The sequence below is a fragment of the Haliotis rufescens genome, unplaced genomic scaffold (assembly GCF_023055435.1).
Source record: "Haliotis rufescens isolate VD_foot unplaced genomic scaffold, xgHalRufe1.0.p SCAF_11, whole genome shotgun sequence".
In the NCBI taxonomy this organism is placed as follows: domain Eukaryota; kingdom Metazoa; phylum Mollusca; class Gastropoda; order Lepetellida; family Haliotidae; genus Haliotis; species Haliotis rufescens.
Genome location: NW_025963791.1, coordinates 14461955 through 14486818, shown reverse-complemented (window position 1 = coordinate 14486818; position 24864 = coordinate 14461955). Strand labels below are relative to the sequence as shown.

General features: G+C 41.8%; 1 protein-coding gene across 3 annotated transcripts in view; it reads right to left on the bottom strand.

The window, feature by feature from the left end:
- The window catches only part of LOC124110632 (myocardin-related transcription factor B-like), a 103421-nt gene that overhangs the window by 21830 nt on the left and 56727 nt on the right, over positions 1-24864 (bottom strand). For all 3 annotated transcript variants that reach the window (XM_046469945.2, XM_046469944.2, XM_046469946.2), the window contains 3 exons: positions 15125-15373; positions 9107-9172; positions 7263-7318 (listed from right to left, as the gene is read on the bottom strand). In XM_046469945.2, the coding sequence (XP_046325901.2) occupies positions 7263-7318; positions 9107-9172; positions 15125-15269 (267 nt within the window). In that variant the 5' untranslated portion in view covers positions 15270-15373. The remainder of the gene's footprint in view (positions 1-7262; positions 7319-9106; positions 9173-15124; positions 15374-24864) is intronic.

Below are 24864 nucleotides of genomic sequence, written 5' to 3'. Positions count from 1 at the left end.
TACCAGCAGCTGCCACACCCACAATTGCCACCAAGTAGTGATGCAGGAGAGACAGGTAGGTGGGCGATGCTGGATACAAGCCACCACAATTCCACACCAATGTTTTCTTCCAAAGTCTAACCCCCAGCAGAGGTGGCTCCCGCAACACCAAATTTTATTTCCCCCATCAAACTATCCTGTCATGTCTGTCTAGCTTACATGGCAAAGTCAACATGGTACTCCATGTATGAACCCACCCACCAAGGCTGTGCCAGAGACAGACTGCCAGATGGACAGGTAGGGGTGTTATCCACTGCCACAAGTGCCAAGCTAGCATGGTCTCCATTACAACGGCAGACTCTGCAACACCCATGGCTACAACCAATGCAACAAGAGGTATGGAGATGCACAGTTGGTACACCTGCAGGGCAGCCACCCACTGCTGCAACCTGTAGAGATGTAGTCAGTATACCTGGGGGGGAGGGGGGCAGAAATACATGCTCCTCTCCCATACCATATCCACCCCACCCACTGCTGCAACCTGTAGAGATGTAGTCAGTATACCTGGGGGGGAGGGGGGCAGAAATACATGCTCCTCTCCCATACCATATCCACCCCACCCACTGCTGCAACCTGTAGAGATGTAGTCAGTATACCTGGGGGGGAGGGGGGCAGAAATACATGCTCCTCTCCCATACCATATCCACCCCACCCACTGCTGCACAGTTGGTACACCTGCAGGGCAGTTACCAAACTCATCTCCCCTCCACTACCAGACCATGATTCTACATCCACCCAACCCACTGCTGCAACCTGGAGAGATGTAGTCAGTATACCTGTGGGGGAGGGGGGCAGAAATACATATTCCTCTCCCATACTATATCCACCCCACCCAGTGCTGCACAGCTGGTACACCTGGGGGGCAGAGATACCAGCTTCTCTTTGCTACACTGCCTGACCATGACCATGACTCTCTGCCTGCCTGGGGACCTCCGACAGTTGGTCCTCACATTCTCCATTACATCAGTATCTATAATCAACTTCTGTCAGTCACAGAACATTTAGTCTGTATGACAAATTAACCATGACAGCTACATCATGGCATCAGCTGCTTCATGTTTAGGTGATGTAACTTCATAGACATGTACCACCGCTGTAGGGCAGTGGGGGAGGACATCCCTCAGGGCAAGTCCAATCTGATCACACAAGTACCGCAACACTCATTCCAGAGGAGAAGGTACTCACTGGGCTTCAGTGGGATTTATCACACCTGCTTCACTAAACCCATGTTAGCCATGTCAAGCAGAGACACACTTCAGTCTCAGATGGCATCTACATAAAGCATTTCAATTTCAAAATCTTCTTCAAGTGTACAGCTCTATTCAAAAGATAAATATCAAAATCTTGAAACCAGTACTTGAAAAATATATTTGAAATGCTACTGGCAGCCACATGTGCCATGTTACATCTCGACACAGTACACGATGGCATCAATGTTCGGAATCTCCTCTACACAATCTCATTGGGACTCTTCATATGACAGTTTATGTCTTGATAACCAAGTGTTGAAGTGCTTCCATAAGAACTGCTTAGCTCCCTTAAGAGGTAGGTCAAGTCATCAGAGTGTTCAGCTCATGACCACATGCTCTGGCAATGCAAAACATCTGCCTACCCAAATACAGATCGTTCAAAATTATTCTCGGATAAACATGCACCTAATTTCTAAACAAATTGCTAGGGTTTAAGCATAATCTTGGCATCACTGAGCCCTGGGGTCCATGTTGCCAGCATATGTGCAATGCTGCAGAACATGAGTACACTACTGTGATGGTATCATACCAAGCTTACTTCAATCAGGTATTAGGTTTACCACATGTATATTTACATTGCATCAAAATACGTAATGGTGCTTTTCTACCTATGTAAAAGATTAACAAGCAAAACATAAAAGAATTACACATTAACAAATTCATGTGTACAAGAGCACTGCCCAGATTCATGTGTACAAGAGCACTGCCAAGATTCACGTGTACAAGAGCACTGCCCAGATTCATGTGTACAAGAGCACTGCCCAGATTCATGTGTACAAGAGCACTTCACAGATGCACGTGTACAAGAGCACTGCCCAGATTCATGTGTACAAGAGCACTGTCCAGATTCATGTGTACAAGAGCACTGCCCAGATTCATGTGTACAAGAGCACTGCCCAGATTCATGTGTACAAGAGCACTTCACAGATGCACGTGTACAAGAGCACTGCCCAGATTCATGTGTACAAGAGCACTGCCCAGATTCATGTGTACAAGAGCACTTCACAGATGCACGTGTACAAGAGCACTGCCCAGATTCATGTGTACAAGAGCACTGTCCAGATTCATGTGTACAAGAGCACTGCCCAGATTCATGTGTACAAGAGCACTGCCCAGATTCACGTGTACAAGAGAACTACCCAGATTCACGTGTACAAGAGCACTGCCCAGATTCACGTGTACAAGAGCACTGCACAGATTCACGTGTACAAGAGCACTGCACAGATTCACATGTGCAATATCACCAATATTTTTCAAATTGGAATTACCTTGATTGCAACACCCAGACTGTTTTGAAACACTTAAATATTTAACCACACTGCAAGGCTTATGAAAGACATGTCTAAAGTAGCATGAGAATAGATTCTAACTCACTTCAGGAGAAATGAGTTGGAAAACACTTATGTTCAGTCACAAATCATCTCAAAAAAGGTAACAGGTTTCAATTACTTAAAAATGAAAGCCATTATTAGTAACAAAACATATCAATCCTACAGTGTGTTTCAACAAATTGCATCAGTGCTTGCATCTTTTCCTCTAGCCTGGTTGAAAGGTCAGTGACCTAGAAATGACCCTGGAGACTACCTATCAATGAATGTCACTTAATCATGGCAAACCCGGCCCCACTTTCATGCATTACTACCATCCTACCAGCGTGCTATATAAGCGTATCCTCCACCTCTGAACATAAAGCATATCCAGTGAACAATATTGTGTGGCTGTAACACCTGAGGAGAAATATACATTCCCAGCATTCTCAGGAGCGGATTATCTAAAAGGTCCCAGCCCCTTCATAATATGAAATAGTCAGTCATTAGTACCAAGTTATGAACTGGTGAAAACCTGGAAGGACTACTTGTCTTTACAAAATCCTCTTTGTTACATAATCACCAGTCGGAAATGAGCTGTGAAAAAGTTGAATTGAGATTAAGGTGCATGTTCCTTATAATACAACTATAGTTTGTGGGAGACCTATTCTGAGCTGACTTTCCTTTAGGGGAACAAAACGTTTTACATGTGCTCCTCATATTATACCCTTAAATTTAATTTGAAACCATTTGTGTCATAAATGCTATCCAATTATAAAATAAAACATCACTTATTCATTTTTCTGAGCCTAATTTCAATTTCAAAGTGTGAGTGAGTTGGGTTTAACGCCGCTTTTAACATTATTCCAGTTATATCACGGCGTGTCAGCTTAATGTGGGAGGAAAGCCTGAAGTGATGCAGGTTTCAGACGTTTACCACTTCGGTGAAACCCACGAGTACGGGTATGGTGCTGACAAACCTAGAAACATAGTCGGGGCGAACCGGGAATCGAACCCACTATCATAGGTTTCTGGTGTGCCCAAGGGAGCAACTCTGCACAGCGAATCGCGGCGCCTTAGACAATTGGACCACCAATGCCCCCTCAATTTCAAAGATCAAATCAGTGTTTTAAACTGCCTACCGCCTTTAAACTGCAGGCTGGGACTGGCATGAGGAAAAAAATCTTGTTGCAGTTAAATTGTTTCAGGTATGTTAAAGAGATTTGTTACCTGTAATTAACCATAACTTAATCAGATTTGAATATTTTCCATGGTAGAATGCTAAAGCAGCTTTAAATAAACAATTTTCAGATTTTCCTGGCAATATGGAGCTTCAGGGGAAAAAGAAGTCAATAAATGTGGAAAACATGTCTGCACTACTAAAAAACATATGTACACTCTGCAAAATTGCCCATCCATTATTTATGACAACTATTCTCCTCTCCTAAAAGTATCGACCATGTTTTCACCTACAAGTGTGTATGTATAGAATGCCAATCTCGAGGAGAACCAGGAAATGTATTTAATACATCACCTTTCAACCCTACCCAAAGTCAAGTAGCATTAAGGTTGGGAATCTCTATATTCACTTAAAATAATGTCTGCAGTTCTGGCACATGCTGAACCCATGCCAAAAACAATTTGTTATCTTCCACTTGCATGCCACATAATGGCATCAGTAGTTCCCTGTGTTCTGGAGAGCATCATAGACTCAAAGTTCTGGCTTTCTCTGCAGGAACTGCTCGCTGCATAATTTCACTGATCGCTTACAAGAAATTGAATTATAAAAGCATTACCATAATTGCTGAGGGAGTGTGTTGGTCGCCTGTCAAAACACCTAACAACATTGTAATGATAACATGTCTCTCACATTTTTTCTAAACAGATTCCTTGTAACCTTTGATTTTGATAAAATCCTTTAAAAGTTAGTGAAGGCGGTGATCAGTCTTGACACAGTGTAATTATTATCTCATTTACAGTCAATAAACATGTTTTCTGAAGACAAAATACACTTTAATTACAATGCCTTACTGAATGGTAATTTCAGCAAGAGAGCCTATCAACTACAAATAAACAAGACCTGGACAGATTGCTGTTAAATGTTAAGATCCCTAGATTGGTTGACTGCCTGTTTAGGGAGCTAACTGTACGAGCAATCACCAAAATCTGGCAACTGGCACCAGACCTCCAAACAAACAGTTCCTGCTTTTCTTCACTTCTGGAAAATGGTATCGGAAGAAGGAGCAAACGGAAGGTGGGTGAGGCAACTTCAAAGACTCCGCTACCATTTATCAAAGGTTGGTATACACTGTGAAGTCATGCCACCTAATTAGCAGTGTGCACCTTCATGGGGGCACTGCCGTGGTATGTAAACTCCATCACTGCGCCCCCTGGTGGGGCCATCTATCTTACTCCAATGCTGGATGATCAACAAATTATTTCTATTATGCAATTATATAAAAAAAGTGTATACCTCTTAAACTATACTAGCTTCCATGAAGGTAGAGGCGGTCGGGTAGCCTAGAGGTTAAAATGTTTGCTCGTCATGCCGAAGACCCGGGTTCGATTCCTGACATGGGTACAATGTGTGAAGCCAAATTCTGGTGTCCCCTGCCATGATATTGCTGGAATATTGCTTCAAGCAGCGTAAAATCAAACTCACTCACTCCATGAAGGGGAGTGAATGTCACATTTAGCAATATACCAGCACCACATTGGATGTCTGTATATAACTGAATCTGGGCCAGGTAACTCACTGGTTGACAGCATGAGCAAAGATCACACCTTCAGCCACACAATGACCAGGTCACACACTGTAATCACCCAATCTTCCGTGGTCAACACTTGTCACAAGCATGGGTGGTGATAACGCTGAAGGTGAAACTAACACCAAACTTCCAAGGCAAATAGTCAAATTGAACCTCAAGGCCAATGACGAAACAAGGGAGACAAGTGAGACAAATTCTCACACCCCTGAACCATTACGATAATGTCACGCTATTGTTGCAGTTGAGCCTGCGGCACGAATTCAGTAGCCTTTCTGATCATTCATCTTGTTCAAGTACAAGTTCAACATACATCAACCATGACATTTTTAAAGTGGGAGAAATCACACGAATCTGTTGATTCAGGAAGTAGAATTATCTTATCCCTCCGAATTCTAATTCTGGAATAACCGATTCGAGCGATTTCTCCATTATTTTTTATAGTCATGCTTGAAGCAGTTTCACTGAACATAGTTGACTTCTCGAACACATTATCATTCTGCAATATTTTATGTCCATTCCTTTTTTTATGGGAATATTTCAGATTCCAATTTTCTTTCTGCCTGGAAACATGACTAACTGACATGATCAGCAATGAGATTATTCCTTGTCAGAAGCATTAGTAAACTGCCATGTGGACCAGTCTGACTCAACAAACAGTACACCAGGAGGTGTGTACCATGATAGCACACCAGAAAACTACAAGAAGATGAACCATATCCTGCCATGCTGGCCTAGCCCATGTATTGTGTAGCTGCTTGTGTATAAGCAATGTTTTCACAGGTAGCCATATTTGTTGTGATATCACATCAGTCATATTCCACCAGATCTAGCAAGGATATTAAAGTTATCTCTCATCACAAAGCAATGTGGACAAGCTCAATAAACAAACACCAGTGAACATTATTCAACATTTACGGCCCATCTTTCCATTGAGTGCAGTAAACAAGCATCCCTGGCTAAAACAACCAGTGTTGACATTATACAGCTGTGAGTCGGCCAAGCTTAGACTACCACCTTCAAACACAGTCTGTGATACAAGTAGCAGTACAGTGCCATCCAAACCACCCTCATCAGACCAGCCGCAAATTTGATGCCACAAGTGTGTTTAAAAGAATGCAGACCTGCTTATTTATCTTACAGCACTGACTCTGTGTTCCCTGAAGATGAAACTTGGGATGAGGTAGAGGTAGCCATGTCTCTCTCGGTCACATTACTATCTGCCGGCATGGCCTGCATGCTTCCCATGTTTGTTTATCTTACAGCATGCATGTTGCAGTCTCCAACTGAGCACTTAAAAGCCTTGTTTAAAGACCACACTGCAACCCCAACCTGTTCCTGTTGGTGTCTATGTGCACTGACTTGACACTACATGTGCTGACAGTGCTAGGATAACAGTCAGATATGTATTCTGTCAGCTGGTTGCAGGGATAAAGGGTTAATGCAGCTGCATTTCATCACAGCACCTGTGCAACTGTCTGTTTCCATGGTAATGTTTTCCTGTAGTCAGGAAACAGGGATTAAAGGAATAAATTTGAAGTAAGTGAGTTTCTATTTCCATAAATATTTTTTTCTGTCTAGTTTCTGGAACGATACGAGATACTTATCACCTTGACGTGTTCCATGCTAATTTCCTGCTGGTTGTATCAATACAAATATACAAGCCCCTTGAAAAGTTAACGGGCTTCTATCTGCACCATTCCCTCCTATGTAAAGGTGACAGGTTCAAGCTACACCACAGAAAGCTGAGTTGGCAGTACCAATAAATGTATTTAATGCAGCTCTGATTTCCCTGCGTGTTCTAGTGCATGAGAAAGTAGGTGACAGCGAGTAGCCTCCCACATCCACAGCTGCTTGCGTGTGTGCATGCTGGACACTTCCTGATTTATGTTTATGCTTACCTTTGCCCTTTCCAACTGCTTCCTCTGTTCAGCGTATGCTGGAGGGGTTTTCAGAGCTGTAACACAAAGTGCAGCGTAAGTCACCAGGTCATCAACAGTGTCAAATGTGTCAGTCATCGTAGTCTCCATACATGTAATTCATATGGGACACTCTCATCGTAGCCTTCATACAACATGTAATTAATATGCAACACAATCATCGTAGCCTTCGTACAACATGTAATGAATATGCGACACTCTCATCGTAGCCTCCGTACAACATGTAATTAATATGGGACACTCTCATCGTAGCCTCCGTACAACAGGTAATTAATATGCGACACTCTCATCGTAGCCTCCATACAACAGGTAATTAATGTGGGACACTCATCGTAGCCTTCGTATAACAGGTAATATCAATATGCGACACTCTCATTGTAGCCTTCGTATAACATGTAAATGAATTTGGGATTATTTTAATACATTCACAAGAGTCTAGGAGAGAGACTAACTGCTGTTGTATGGTGGTACTTAATCATCTCTCTTCCCACTCCATCATAATGTATTTACACCACAAAACAGCTTTCTTATCAAAAGAAAAAACTAAACGGAAGTATGTGCCCCACCTGCAACAATAAATACACAACACCTCCAAATATATCAGATAAGCCCAGCAACTTTAAAAATAAATTATATAATAAATAAGTTTCAGCAAAAATCATGTCTGTTTTGATATAACTGTTTATTCTTCTAACTATCTAACACTGTTTAAGTTTGGAATCAATTCTGCCTTGATCGTGAGGGGATGTGGAACCTTATCTCAGAAAAAGTGTGTGGAAGACACACATTATAATTGAGATCTCAATATCGGCTAAAAGATAATTGTTATCTTGGCTGCTTCTCCTTGCATTAGAAGAGGGTTTATTGAAGTGCAGGTGACCTGCAATATGGCTGATTATACAGGTGTTGACATACAGATACTGTCTACCATCACCGCTGAGAATGGGCACAATAATAAGTCTCCTTATCTCTCGCATGCCTCTCATTCAGGGTTGTAATCAGTGTTTTTCTGTCCCTAGATAATTAATGTCTGTTTTCGTTTCATCTCGAGCGCTTCCAGTTCAAAGCTTGAGTGAATTCCTGGTCCTCCTCAGCTGTCCTGGAGAAAATGGAGTGATGCGTCTACATTCCTCCAAGTGGCCATGAATACAATTCTGTCATTCCTGTGACTTAATGGCAGTGGGCAGAACACACTACCTCTGTTACCATATAGCAGTGGACAGTTGCAGAGAATAATAATTAGCTGAATGTGACTTTAGCCACCAGTCTGTAGCCCAAGTCATATAAAACTTATTTTGGTCTAGCAAGCTCTGCAAATTCCAAAAATCTACTGAAAATGAATTCAAGTGACAGGTTCGAGCAAGACATATTTTTTGGCACAGACTGATTTAAGGTTCACTGTGAGCAAGATATTGTATTTTTATGCACTTTTCCAGCAATATCACAGTGGTCAGTACAGAATGGCTAAGCAACGATCCAAGCCATCAAGTCACAGTGGCACACTATCAGCAAGGCTACACATAACCTCAATCAAGGGCAGAGTGACACTTCATTAGTTTGGTTGCACACTAAAATCACCCCATGTTCATTTGAGGGAGGCTCTTATGACAAGCAAGAGGTACTGGAGAACTATTCCCAACACTTGAAACTAAGCAGGCCAGTGAAGTGGCCTTGTCATAAACCTAATGCTAAAAGCTGTAGATTTAGGGGCCCCCTAGATTCAAATACCAGCAAAGCTCAAGGGCCAGGTCAGGCATATCTATATACTTTGGTTATCATCAAAAATACATGCAACATCAACTTACGTGGATATATTCCCCTGTCGACCAGTTCATTGACCGACCTCCTTAACATAAGCTTTCTCTTCAATGCTGAAACAGAACAAAAACATGTGTCAATCATGGAACTATTCACATTACACCAAGCAATAATTGTCTAATTTCACGCAGCAACTAATCAGATCCTTATATTCATGGCAGTATTCTGATGGCTGCATCATGCGTAACAACGGCTGTCGAAAGCGACAGACATGGCCACAGGTGTAAAGCCTAGTTTCATCCCAGATGGCACAGATCTCATATTGAACTGTGTAACGGGCATTTATGAACACTCCAGATACACCATGAAACAGAACAAGACAGGTCAACATTCAACAATGTATCCATGGGATAAGCTAGAGAATTTCACACAAAAACAGGACAAGTTAAGTACCATGATACATATCATACTGTGACACAACCATTTCAATGTGTATCAATACGTATGTAACCCTGAATGTATCCCAAAAGATGACCGGAGGTAGTAGGAAGTGACCTGCCAGAGTAAACTTGCTCTCCGAGCCGACCAGTCCTTGTTTTATTCTCTTAATGCTGAGTGCCAGACAGGGTATCAACAAGTACCATCTTGTAACATCTTTTGGATCCATGGGGCCAGTGATCAAACCCTCGAACTTCCGCTCTCAGGGCAGACACTACCCACTGGACTACAGGCAGTCACATATGAAACGCAGTATTAAAAGCATTGTCTGCATAGAATACGCACTGGGAGAAGTGGTTCTAATTTCTAAAAAGATGTTTCAGGATAAATATTCAACCCAAATTTATCATAATAACAAAGGTCAAGGGGAAAGCACATAAGTAATTGTTTGTGTTTTCTTGGTCATGATAGATGCGCCTTCCTCTAATTGTAATCTGGTGGACAGGCTGCTATGTCGGCCATCAGAGTTGGTTAACACAGAGATGCGTGGTACATATCTAGCATAACACTGTGGCATGGGGAAGATGGTCCAGATACTTTGGCCATGTTGAACCATCTGCCCCAATCACTCAACTCAGCTGATTAGCAGTACTGATTCACAGGCTTAATTCACTTATATCTGGCATATCTTTTAATGGAGGCTGCACCACCTCCAAGTCGTTTCCTCAGCTGTTGTTGCAACTTGGGAGTTGACCTTCACTACTACCTACAAGCAGTCAACAACTGAGTCAGTCACAGTCACAGCAGCATGGAGGGAAACATTCCGCACATAGCCTCGGCCTGTCCTCCTGGACATATATCAACACACTGTCTGTACACACCACACATGTCTGTACACAGCTTATACGTCTCAGCACTACACGTCTCAACACACAGTACACTTATCAACACATCTCAACACATTAATCAGTGGTAAACAACCATGCCATAATCAGTTTTAAGTACCCTCATACTTCTTGTTATAATTACACAATGATTTCTCCTCTATAATTACATGTACATTATGGTGCAAAATTAGTTTTCACTCTTAGAGACATTTCTGTCTTGACAAGTTCTATGACATCAACGCTTCATCAAAAATTATGTGAGGCAAAACGTGCTGTCATTACTGCCATGCTAAAGTGAGGTGAAATTGGGTTTAACGTCGCGTCCAAGATTATTGCACTTATATAACGGCGTGCATGCACGTGTATGTGGCTGCTTGTACTAGTCCGGACTGATGCCGATTTATAGTGCTAGCACACTGAGATACCATACTGCAGTTTAACATGAATACCCCACTCAGACACAGTGTACTGACTCCGAGGTGACCAATCCTTGTTTTAGCCCCTTAATGCCTAGTGCCAAACAGGGTAACAACAAGTACCATCTTTTAACGTCTTTTGGTATGACGCGGCTGGGGATCAAACCCCAGACCTTCCACTCACCAGGTGGACGCTCCACCATTAGACCACAGAGGCGGTCCCTGCCATGCTAAAACATTGGACTAGTCGTCATAACAGTCACAGATTTTCAGATGACATTCATGCCTCAACTGGACCATGTCATGACAGTGACAGATTTCACCACCACATGACATTCATGGCTTAACAGGACCATGTCATGGCAGTGACAGATTTCACCACCACATGACATTCATGCCTCAACAGGACCATGTCATGGCAGTGACAGATTTCACCACCACATGACATTCATGGCTTAACAGGACCATGTCATGGCAAAGATAGATCTTGTATATGCCAGGCCACGGCATGACATATCCCAATCAAGGCAATGCAGAGCTAATGCACATCATGACAGAACCATATCTTGGGATGACAGACCCGTCTGTCCAGAACAGGAAGGGAGGTTCTTGGCATCATAACCATTTTAAAAGCTTTTGGGGGAATTATTCTGGGGACAGAACAGATGTACAAAGATGAGCATTTGCTTGAAGTGACCTGAACCAAGAATGCCCTCTGGTATTTGGAGCAGACTGATGTCCACTCAGGGAGCCTTGGCTATGCTTGAAGTGGGGAGTTTCCGAACAGCTGTAATTGGTTTAATCAGGCATGATGCTAACCAACATCTCTTCAATTAAGATATATTACCCTAGACTGAATCCAACATGAAAGCTTTCAACTGCTTATTATCGTTCCAGAAGTCTTGAGTGCAGTGAATGGTGGCTGTGAAAACTTGGATTATCTAATGTAAAAGCAGTCTTGTCATTAAAAAGTGAACCTTCCTGTTTTCAGATACCAATACATAAAATACATATGTATCTCTAAAGCAGCATGAATTTCACATTAACAGATTTCATCGGTAGCAAATTGATTCTCAAGGCTTGTTTAATTAGACCCCATTCATGCTGCTTTCACAATTATCACAGGTAATATACTATTTATGTGGACTAAAGGGGCATTGATTGGAACTTCTTCCCATTCCATACTTCATTGTATCTTGCAAGAGTTCTTGTAGATGAGGGCGCCAGGAAGTGGTATTCCAAGGCCGGGATATCTAGGGCAATCTATTAGTATGTTCTTACACAAGGTCACAGACTTGGCAATGGTTCCAGTCTATAAGAATCACATGTACCAAGTCTAACAGGTGTAAGCAGACAAACAGAGTGTTTGTGTGTTGACAGTTTGGTCCGAAAAGCGAACTGACCAGTCATCGGGAACAAGCCGGTGATTTCATCATCAGCTGGCAGTGTTACCTATCTCACCTTGGGCCATCTACACAGGTACCAGATCAGTGAAACACTTGCAGCACCATCTGGTTAAGTGTTCAGTGAAAAAAACCTGGCACTGAGCCCTCCTCCGACTCCTTGTTCATGCATCCGTTCTGCATTCCTCAGTCTACCGTTGGCACAGAGCCAGAGTCACAGATCTTGGTTGGCTGAGAATCCCAAAGGATTCCCTTGCTGCCGATGAACAGACGTACAAATTAACTGCAACATAACAAGACTCTGTGCTGTGTTGGCACTTTCTGTGTGGATGCTTCAAGACCGACAATGGATACTGAGCGGGGGCAGTGGACAGAAGGAGAAACGGCCACTGATAACTGGTGGAAGGAGATAGAATAGAGTGTAGCACCCCTGTCCAGGGTCAGCTAACATTTCATCACCTGATAGCGACCAACTCAGGGGGAACCTACTACCCTACCACATCAAGCCAGGTTTCTTCACCCTTCATAAAGCTTGTTAGACAAAATGGAGCTATTTGACGAACAGAATACTTTGAGAAATGCAAAAAAGTTAGGCAATTAAGATAAGATTAGCATTGGAATCATGTCCCAGAGAGCCCCTATGCGTTATCAGTGTTATGGTGAAGGATGTCTCAGGTTTAAATAAATCAAATTATTTTTTCCTGCTCCTGACAGAGTTTTTATTACAACCTGATATCTAGAATGCTTTTCTGAGAGATTAGAACGAGGGAGGGAGGGAGTGAATGAATGTTTAAATGCCTCTGCAAATACAACAGTTACTGCCTGTAAATAATCAAGTCTTGAACAGACAGACCAGTAGCTGATGGCCCAAGCAATGGTCGACACTGTCAGAACACAGTGACATACTCTGAGCCATGTCATTATTGCAACCACCAGTTTCGTTGGCTCTTGAGTCAAGCATTACTCAATTAAGAATTATTCAGTCCTGGAATCACTACAGGGTTAGAGATCATAAAGTTCCTCAGAGATCTTGGACATGTTTTAGTACTTGACCAACTAATTACAACATTATTGAATTTGTGTTCTCAAAGAAACCTGTAAATGCTATTTTTGCTACACTGCAACAACCTGGATGGAGAGAACTCCAACTCACGAATACCTATGTCCAAAGTCTGTAGATCAGGACACATACTGACGTAAGTCATGTTGTCAGGCTCGGTACCGGTAGGAGCTTCTGACAGTTCAATGGCCCAGGAAACAAGAAGAGAATGGCAGACATTCGGTACAAAACAATGTACCCATTAGCTTGTGGTTGTATATATATAGATTATTGCTGGCTCAGCTATTTTGTCTTCATTGAGGTTTTATAACTGCACTTGTAACAGATGATAGACCCAATTTGAAAAAAGATATCACTGTTCCTTAGAAAGATGTCAAGCAAACTTAATGTTTACAAGAAAAAAAAGAAGGCCATATTCAAACAAATCACATACTAAACTTTCAGCAGGCCCTCGTTTGTCAAAATATCTTCATATTCCAGTGGGTTTTTCCAAAACATTTGAATCTTGAAATCAAAGCTCAAAACACCTATTTCCAGTGAAGCATATGAGGTGAGGTGAAATGGGGTTTAACGTTGCGTCCAAGATTATTGCACTTATATAGCGACGTGCATGTACGTGTGTGTGTTTGTGTGGCTGCTTGTACTAGTCTGGACTGATGCTGATTTATAGTGCTAGCTCACTGAGATACCATGCCACAGTTTAACATGAATATCCCACTCAGACACAGTATACTGACTCCGAGCCGACCAGTCCTTGTTTTAGCCCCTTAATGCCGAGCGCCAGACAGGGTAACAACAAGTACCATGATCGTCTTTTGGTATGACGCGGCCGGGGATCGAGAGAGAGAGAAAACAGTTCACAAAATGTGTTACAGCTACTCCACAGCGGGGAACACCAGTAATAGGCTTCACATATTGCTCCCATGTTTCCAATCAAACCCAGGCTTTGTGAGAGACTAACAAACACACTTCCCACTGGGCCTCCGCAGTCCCTGGCATGGCGGGATGGTCTTAATGAGCAGAAGCTACCATTACCAATCATGAAGTGTGGCAGAGACACAAGTTTTGTACCCAGAGTAAGACTGAGTAGGTTAGCAGCCTTACTATGGACATATTACTATTTAAGACAAGTGTCAAAGACGCCAAATTTTACCAACGAGGAAACTGGAACCAACACATACTACTCAAGATAACTTAAGGAACACCCTATTCTATCATAATTCTAAAATTAATCTGTCATGACCCAGACTGATAAAACCAACCTCCTAAAACAATTGATGAACCCTTCAAAATAATGTTCAAGTCTTGTTGCCAGGACTGTATTTTGTATGTTTAAACTGAGACCAAGGTAAGGGCTCAAATTAGATAAGATAAATTCATGCATTTATGTTGTGTATATATGCCATGTTCTCATCTCTGTACCATATAAATGCTCTATTTTTGTACTAGGTCCCAAGTGGGCATTTTGTACGATAAAAAAAGAAAGAAATTCTATTCTAATCTATTCTATCAATACAGTATCAACACTAAGTGTACGCTGACAGCCACCTCATGATATACATAAATGTTTATATACTGTAAATGAAAATAATACGTAATACCTCTTTATATAATGTACATTACGTATATCTACATCTCATAGTTACATTTATGTCCATATGTAGATAGTTTGTACCCTGCCCTACAAGGGTGTCCTGTACAATAAAAATTATTCTTATATTTTTTCTGACATGACTGACGAAGGATAGTATTATGAAAGAATTGGGTGGTCCTTAACTTCTATTGAGTAGTATATTTTACACCATCCTCTGGACAAAATCAAAATCAAAACAGTCATATCCACATACTGTACATAACTCACATTCTTTGTTTTTATCCATGGTCTGCTGAAGGGAGATCTCGTCCAGCAAATTGTGAGGGCTAGAAGGTGATAGTGTGGGTGGGTCTTGGTCCGTAGATGTCCCCGCCCCAGCTTGTTTTGCTCTTTCAGCAGCCAACTTCTCCATTCGGCAATCTTTGCAATAGATGCAATGGATTATCTGGATAGCGTCCTTGTCAAGTTTGGACCCGCCCCCGTACAGGGGGGACCAACTTGTCCCGCTACTGGAATCTGAAAACAAATAAAACATAATAAAAATCTAAATTTTTTAACATCCTGATATATGAGGCAACCAACATCCAGCTTTCAGGATTGAATCAACATGTCATGAATCATGTTGCTGATACATTTTGGCAAGGATGCCTCACATGCTTTACTGTATTCCCGTTGGGAATCAACCTGGACAGGCAACCACACTCCTTTCTTCTTGAAGCTTCATATAAACAATGAAAGCAATGTACGGCTCACTAATGACAACAAGGTAAAACACGGTCACTAGTCCGATTGTCGGAGACCAGTGAAAATCTCTTGGGACTGTTTGTTTTTTCTCCTGAAATGTACATATTTTGCATAAACCACTAATCCGAAGTTAGCTAGCGACTAGGTAGATATGGCTAATAATGCCTAACCCTGACAACCTGTTCTTCAAAGTTGACCAAGAGTAATGCATGACCTGACATACTTATCAGACAAGGAGTCAATATGTTCATGAAGAGTTTCCATGAAAAATAGCCCCAAATGAGAATATTTCAAATGAGGAAATAAGAAGATAAATATTGTTTTCAAGAAGGAAAACTGACTCATCACACACACACACGGATCCTGACACATTAGATTTTTTTTTTATTTTGCTGTTGACAGGATTTCTTGATCATAATGATACTGTAAGATCCTGTTGTTCGTATAATAGAACAGGACACAGCAGATACCATATTTCCTCTATTAGAAGGCCTGGTGTCTTAATTTCACTCAAGCCGTTGACAAAACATCTATTAGAGGCCAGGGTTTATTTTGTTTAAATGCTGGCACATAGCAATGAACTACCATACTGAACCCCAAATTCTACAGTCATACAAAGGGAACATTTGCAGGGAACGTCCATTACTAATCACCAACATATCACAGTATTAGAGACCTGTCTTTTATTCTTGGGACAGAGTGTATGACCAGGGCCCACTTGCACAAAGCGATCTTAGTGCTAACATGATCGTAACTCCCATACTTTAACATAGGCTTACAATAGTCGTAGTGCTAAGATCACTTTGTGCAAGTGGGCCCTGGTGTTAATTAGAGACCAGTGAGCATTGGAGGCCCTGTGTCTAATAGGGGAAGTGTTTTTCATAATTGTTTATCTTGACCACAGCTACAAACAAACCATCATTAGACACTGCAGTAAGTGGCACAATCCCACATGCCTGCTACAAACACTAGAACAGTTTACGTTCACACATTTATTAAAACCACCAACAAATTCCACAGCATTTTCTCTGTCTTTATGAAGCAGCCATGACATATTCTTTCAGAACAAAAACCATGACAGTTTCATTACAAGGGCAATCACAAAACAAGGGGATTTCATGAAAGAAAAACAGAAACTTGTACCCAGACACCTTCACTGAACAGAAACAGATACTGGGGTATTAGTAGACTTGCACAAGTCTATAAGGCAATAATCATTAATTGGAATCATAATTTCAAGATAATATAAACAATACGAACAAGCTGTCCCCATAAAAGACTGGCGTCCCTAAGTGTACTGTCCGCTTAACTAGACTTGTCCATTATGAAGATAAAATTACTATAGATCCATGGACTTGTCACTGAGTACAGCCTTGGAGCAAGGCTAGGGCATTAGTTATGCAGGTAATTCATTCAGTGTAGCCCCACTACTGAGCTGACAGGAGGAGGTGGAGTCAATGAGACCCAGGTGACGACTTGCAATATCTAAAGTACTAGCTTTTGTATATGGAGAGGGGACAGAAGCTTCATGGGCAAGGTGCTGGGTGGGGGGGCTTATAGGTGACTTATCTCGATTCATCTGAAACTCCAGGTGATCATAATTAGGGAATAAATGAGAACCAGGACAGGAGTGATAGTAAAATGTACTAAAGCACTGATGCCTGCCATGTTGGCATCTGTCAGCCCTTCCACCAAATCTATATGAACATATATGAATGTCAACATACACTCACAGAAGCCTTATGTTGTTCAAATCACTAAAGTTCTCTTCCGCATCACAAGTTTCAGTGTAAAGATTTGAAGAAATTGATAGTTGGTGGATGAGTTTGTTATTTGGTTTTAATGTATTTCAGTCTCAACATGGCATGTTAACTCAACGTTGGAAGAATGTTTCAAAGTTGTTTAACGTTTCGATTCTTTCCACTTTGGTGAAACCCACCAGCCCAGGAAAGGTAGGGGGGTGGTCACAAAGGATCATGACCAGGACAATTCCGGGATTTGAACCCATGATGAAGAGTCCCGGCTGGCTCAGAAATGTTTGTTTGTTTGTTGTTTAACGCCGCACTCAGCAATATTCCAGCTATATGATGGCGGTCTGTAAATAACTGAGTCTGGACCAGACAATCCAGTGATTGACATCATGAGCATCAATCCACGCAATTTGGATACGATGAGCCTGACCACCCGATCCCATTAGCCCCTTTCACTACAAGCATAGTAGCCTTTTACGGCAAGCAATGGGTTGCTGAAGACAAATTCTAACCCGGATCTTCACGGGTCGGCTTAGGGATGAATTCAGAACAACAACTTGTTGTGACAAGGATGGAAATTAGCACTAGCCCACTAGTCCAGACCAGTGTTGCTAATGTAAATAGTATCCTAAGGGCTAGAATTTTGGGGGTATTGCCATATGTTATCACTATTCAGGCTAGTCAACTTTCTTGGTTAATTATATCCCTGTGTGACTTATGCCACTGGGCTAGCCTTGCTTCAGAACTGAGGATACGCTTGTTCCATGACATGGAGGTACGACTTCTGCCTCACGCAAGGCAACAATATAGTGTTACATATGCTTCCTGATGCAGAACACCTGCAGGTTCACGTATGTCACCTGCAGCGGATGTGATACTGTAGGTTACACTGTATAAACCTATCCCCTCACATCATCGCATCAGATTCTGTCTTCTAATTAATGACCTGATACGTGAATGAGAGTCAGTCTGTGCATAGCTTATCTATGCCACTCACGCAAATAAAAGCCTGATCTGTAATTGTTAACCATAGCATATAATGTGTATTACACTATAATGAAGTAAGTGTGTGTGCGTGCATGTGTGCGTGCATGTGTGCGTGCGTGTTCTGTTATGTGTGAACAATGACACATTATTAATGGCACAAGGCTGACCACTCGATCCACAAAGTCACGTCTTATGACCAGCATAGGTTGCTGTGGCCCTATTCTAACCCAGGATCCCCGAGTGACTCATACTTAAAAAAAACACACACGAAAACAAACAAAATACCTACATATATTTGATTCTATTTGCAACTTGTCCACATTCGAAGAGAAACAACAAACCCCAACTGATAATGCCTCTGGAACCAGATCCAAAATAATTCCTCTAATCTGTGTAAGTTGGAAATAAACGTCTATCAAGTGATCTTCTCTAAACACATCATGTTTTTCAATAACAAGCCTTGATATTTCAATATAGACAACAGAATGCAAAACATGAAAAACATCAAACTTGGCATTGACAGTACCACTGATATTTGCAATTCTGTATGCCATAATTTCAAAGAGCACAGCATAACCCACCCAGATTCCTCCTGTGAAGTTTATGAGATGCGAGTCGGGAAGATCAGCAAGGGTAAGAACCAGGCCTGTTTACACCTCCCTCACAGAGGGACATGATATTCACAGACATTATCAAGGAGTCAGAATTTCAAAGTAAACATGTTGTGTGATACAATTACTGTGTTGCATTCGAAATGTTCCTGTAATGTATCTGACATCTATCTTGTCCCCTATAACATCTGGTGCTGTCATCACTAGCTTTGGCCAGCCAGCTTGCAAATACCCAGGGGCATATTTCAGCCATTCTGGTCATCTAGAGTATGTGTATTTTGATGTAACTGCCAATGCCTTGGTTTGTGATGAGGACACCAGACACAGGCATCTCTTTACCATGATTAAGAGAATATATCATATGTTCTGTAAATGAGGCCGATTCCTGCTGCTTCCATCAATGCTGCAGTCATGCGTGAAGGTATTCGCATTTGACATCAGAAACTGCACCTACCTAGAGATTCAATCCCAGGTGTAACAAGCAAACACTTTGACCACTGTACCAATTTGATAGTACATGAAATGGAGTTTAATGCTGCTATGCTAGACAGGCTTCAAAGTGTATGACAATATCAGCATAGATCATGGTGGAGAGTTAATTTTCAAAGATGGTCATGCTGTCAAGTGAATGAGTGAACAATGTAATCCACTGTAGTCACAAATTTCAAGCTTCATCATAGGAGTCTGTTCCAAATATGTTTGAGTCTACAAACCCTAACTTGCATTTTTTTCATTATGCTCAGTAGATTTTAGTCTCAGTATATGGACTAGAATAAGCTGATCTTACTTGGGCAGAAGAAATTTTACTAGACCATGTAGACCTGGACTTGAGACAAGTGGCCAAAATCACAGTGGCCTGTATTATCAAGTCTGGTCCAGGCACACCAGTGACAGAGCATGAACACCACCTTCTGGATACAATGACACACAAGTCAGCTATTATCCTTACACAAGCTTGTAAACCCAACTTTTGACCTCATTGGAAAATCATTGGACCTATTCTAACCAAAAACCTAAACTATTTATAAAACACATATAAACACATGGTGCTGACAAACCAAGAAACATAATCGAGGCGAACTGGAATTCAAACTCACAATCATAGGTTGCTGGTGTGCCCAAGGGTGCAACTCTGCACAGCTCCTTAGACAACTGGACCCCCCCCACACACACACACCCTAATGATGGATCAATCAGACCTGTGAATGTCCTAATAAAATATATGACAACCTAATTAAAGAGTTCATAAATGTTAATGTTCTTTACTTTTTATTATTTTGAAAGTTTTCCAAAAGGATTTAAAGACCCTTTGTACGTGTGTTTCCTCCGGTCTTGTGTTCTGCCTGTACTGTAGGTGCCAATACATGCAGGAGAGGATGCCAGGCCACCAGTAATCAGCCACCGATTAGTCCCACACTTAGCATTCATTGATCTCACACTACCTCTTGGCACAACCCTGCATTGCAAGGTAAGACTTTACCACACATTCAGTCATATCATATGGCAGCATGGCTTGTTCCGCCATGGTTAGAGGCAATGCTAATCCAGCCACCATCGGCCCAAAGAATCTAAATGTTCAGTATCGCTCATCAAATTTTCTTCTTCTTCTCATCAGGATACATAAGCACAGACAGTTATGAAAGACCCATGTTAGAAGAAGGAAATATTGTTTCATGGTTTTCAAAGTTCCGTGAGCAGAATATTTCCCCTGACCTTATTCATAACTTCCACAAATGATACCTTGGATCAAAATGAGTTATCAGAGATATGTTTCCTTTGAGCTACAGATACCTAGTTCCAAAAGATTCCCAGTGTCATTTCTTTATGAGCAATAATTTCCACTGCCAATATAAACATACTTGTAAAGATACAAAGAAGTAAAAACAAAGCGAAATTGGCTTTTTTATCACAGCATCAATCATCACCACAAAACCCATTTGCATGTACCATCTTGTTATCCAAGAATGTCAGTACTTTGGTCTGGAGACCTATTACTGATTGTCTGTCTGTCAATTTTCTATGAGGATTCTGTGTTAAGGTAGTGGCACTTTTAAGAGTTTCTAACCAGGCCCACAGTAGCTGCTGATGAAGATAGGTTTGGTACAGACTTCTTGATGTCTATCTTAAAATTAGGAGGCTGTTTGTTGTGGTGAAAGACAACACATCGCCTCTCCATCCAGGAACAGGCTGTCCCTCTGAGCAAGGATACTTCCCTGTGAGTGAGCATGGTTGGGGTTAGTGCAACAATGGCCAGACCCATTACCTCCCAAGTCTGGCATGGCTAGCATTCAAGGAGGCTAATTTCCCTCCCAGGTTATTGCTTGACCATTTGGCCAGTTGGTGTTATCTGGGGGATCTAACAAGCCTGGGGACTGACCAACACATGCTGATGGGCCTCATTACCCGCCCCCAGCTGCTTCTGTGCCACTGCAGGACACTTTCACTGACAGGGATCTGACTTCAGAAACTACACTTACATCATGTGCATGCTGAGATGCAAAATTTGTCGCACTTGATAAAAACAGGTTGCACCCATTTTATGAACAATTCTTTCGAAACAGCAAAAAGTATTCCTAGAGTCTTACTCTTAATTCAGCTAGGTGGCTGTTACACATAAAAAAAATAATACTAAGGAATGGAGAAGACAAACCCCTGGCAAATCAGCCCTCTATACATAGGTGCTGTTGATGGCTAGCCACCAGTTGTATAGAGCATTGCTGTTGACAGTGACTCTATTGATGGTTGCTAACCCTGTACACAGTAACACCAGTTGAATAGAACATTGCTGTTGACAGTGACACTATTGATGGTTGCTAACCCTGTACACAGCAACACCAGTTGTATAGAGCATTGCTGTTGACAGTGACTCTATTGATGGTTGCTAACCCTGTACACAGCAACACCAGTTGTATAGAGCATTGCTGTTGACAGTGACACTGTTGATGGTTGCTAACCCTGTACATAGTGACACCAGTTGTATAGAGCATTGCTGTTGACAGTGACACTATTGATGGTTGCTAACCCGGCACACAGCAACACCAGTTGTATAGAGCATTGCTGTTGACAGTGACACTATTGATGGTTGCTAACCCGGCACACAGCGACACCAGTTGTATAGAGTATTGCTGTTGACAGTGACACTGTTGATGGTTGCTAACCCTGTACATAGTGACACCAGTTGTATAGAGCATTGCTGTTGACAGTGACACTATTGATGGTTGCTAACCCGGCACACAGCAACACCAGTTGTATAGAGCATTGCTGTTGACAGTGACACTATTGATGGTTGCTAACCCTGTACACATCGACATCAGTTGTACAGAGCATTGCTGTTGATGGCTTGCCACCAGCTGTGGAAGATTGAGAGGTTGTGGGTCAGTTGGGATGGCCAGTCTGGCGGTCAGCAGCCAGTAATTACAGTCCTCTCTATGGCAAACATTTCCTGTTTGTTGTGAATGCGCTTGTGTTTTCACGGCAGATAACTTACAGATGGCCAAGCTGCAATTTCATGGTATCCTCCTCCACAGCATCTCCCAAAGAACAGCACTTAGTGTACCACTGCTGCCACCAAAACAATATTTTCTGTGAACCATGCAGCTAAGGAATGGCTGCAGGAGCAGAATAGCGTAGTGTCTAGCAGCTACCAGCTCAGGCATCTAGTCAGAGGAATGCATTATGTTCCATGTGTTGTCCTTGTTTTGAAACTACAAGACTTAAATGAACCATGACTGATGTAAGAAGTTATTCCTATCCATCTATTCTCAGCAGCACGCTTCTACCTTTACAGTCTCGCAAACACGAGTTCAACACAGAAACAGCAAATATCAATTAACTTAACACATGATTCATCTGTACAGTGGAAATAAGTGCAAGCTGATATGTTCCCTAGTTCACTTCCATGCTCTTATCTCATTCGCATAACACATTCAGCAAATTAACGGAAACATAAGACCATGAATTACTCCCCAGTTTCAATCTTTTTCACAATTTTCAAAACATGTTTTTTTGGCTTTGAAGATAAACACAACAACAGGAAAACTATCCTGCATGCTTCTCATCTGTACACAACATACTATAAGCCATCATTGTGAGGTGAAGTGAGGTGAAATTTAAAGTCACGTCCAAGATTATATATAGCGTGCGTGCGTGCGTGCGTGCGTGCACTAGTCCTAGTCTGGACTGACGCCGGTTTATAGTCCTTGCTCACTGAGATACCATGCTACAGTTACACTTGAATACCCCACTCAGACACAGTATACTGATTCCGAGCCAGCCAGTTCTTCTTTTTGCCCCTTAATGCCGAGTGCCAGACAAGTACCATCTTTTAGTATGACACGGCCGGGGATTGAACCCCAGACCTTCTGCTCTCCTGGCAGACACTCTACCAGTAAACCATGGAGGCAGTCAAAGCCATCATGGATACAGGTAATTGAAATGCTCTTCAGCAAGTCCTAAGCAATCTGGCTGCAACTTATTACTATATTTCGGTCATAAATGTCACGGGCTTGAGGGCAAGTTCCACCTGCACGTACTGGTCCAATTACAGCCATTGTGTGTATACATTCTGGTATATTCCTTCAGCGCCATCATCTTCCTACACACATTCTTCCATGCAGGCACACTGTCTTCCCAGTTAGTCATGTTGTGTGTAATCACACAGCTATCTTACACATGTTACAGCTAAGTGCAATCTTATTTGCAACTATCTGAGGAACATGATCTTATTTTTTCTATTCTGTATGTTTATATATAGCTGCCATTTTGAAATTCCAAAGGTTGAGAAGTATAAGATTAATGTGTCATTGAGTTTTCATAAAACAAATCTGATTCCTGATCAAATGTCAACCACTTTGAAGGTATTAAATGAACATCAAATTCATTCTAAATCTTATTCTAAATGCGTTTTAAAATAAAATCCATTCATTAAAAGTATAAATAGAACAACTTTTACCTATAGATATAAATGATAAAAAAGAGCCAATAATATACCAGCATGATCAGGACTATTGCACAAAGTGGTGAGTGAGTGAGTGAGTGAGTGAGTGAGTGAGTGAGTGAGTGAGTGAGTGAGTGAGTGAGTGGGCGTTTTGATAGAGGCTTAGAAATATTTAAGAAAGTACCACTAAATCAGATAACATGAATAGGTTCACAAATTGTTTCACGAATCCTACGCGGATCATTCGTTTGTTTGTTCATTCCGACAACCTTTTACCACTTTTATCACAGCTATAGCTAGATTTTCCACAGGTTCAGGTTCCAAACTCACTGGGGCTCCTTTTCAATTTCAATGGAGTTGTTTGTTTGTATCAAAATAGTATATTTTCACAGACAACGCATTAGTCTGGGTTATCTATCAAGAGCTGTTGCTTCTGTGACACCACAATAAGAAAATCAGTTGCAGCAGTATCTACCTCTAGGTGTACATCTGTAAAGTTGGTTTCTTCTACTATCCAAGTCATGCTGATATCCAGCTATTGGTGTGCACCTGAAAGGTTGGCATGCATTTGGTTTCATTTACCTGAATACACATGACCTATATTCCTGGAAGAACATGCAGCTGGCATTTGAAGGGTAGAAGACATGCAGGAGATGGCATGACTGAAACTATGTGGTGGAACAGTACATGTTTCCACCTAGATCCACATCTGCAACTGGACTTGGACAAACACTAGCCTACACAAATAGCCCGCTGACCTGGAAACGGGCAACATGGAACTTGGGAGACATTCCCCCACCACAAAGGTGTAGCTAACAGCAAGTCAATCTACCCACTGGCTGTTGCTAACCTTTTAGCCAGACAACAATCAGTAGTCTTGCCAGATCCAGGTTGACCTTTTCCCAGTTTTAGGAACACCTTGATCCTAAGTCGGAGTTTGCACAACAGAGGGATGACCTTACCAGACATATGGGTGGG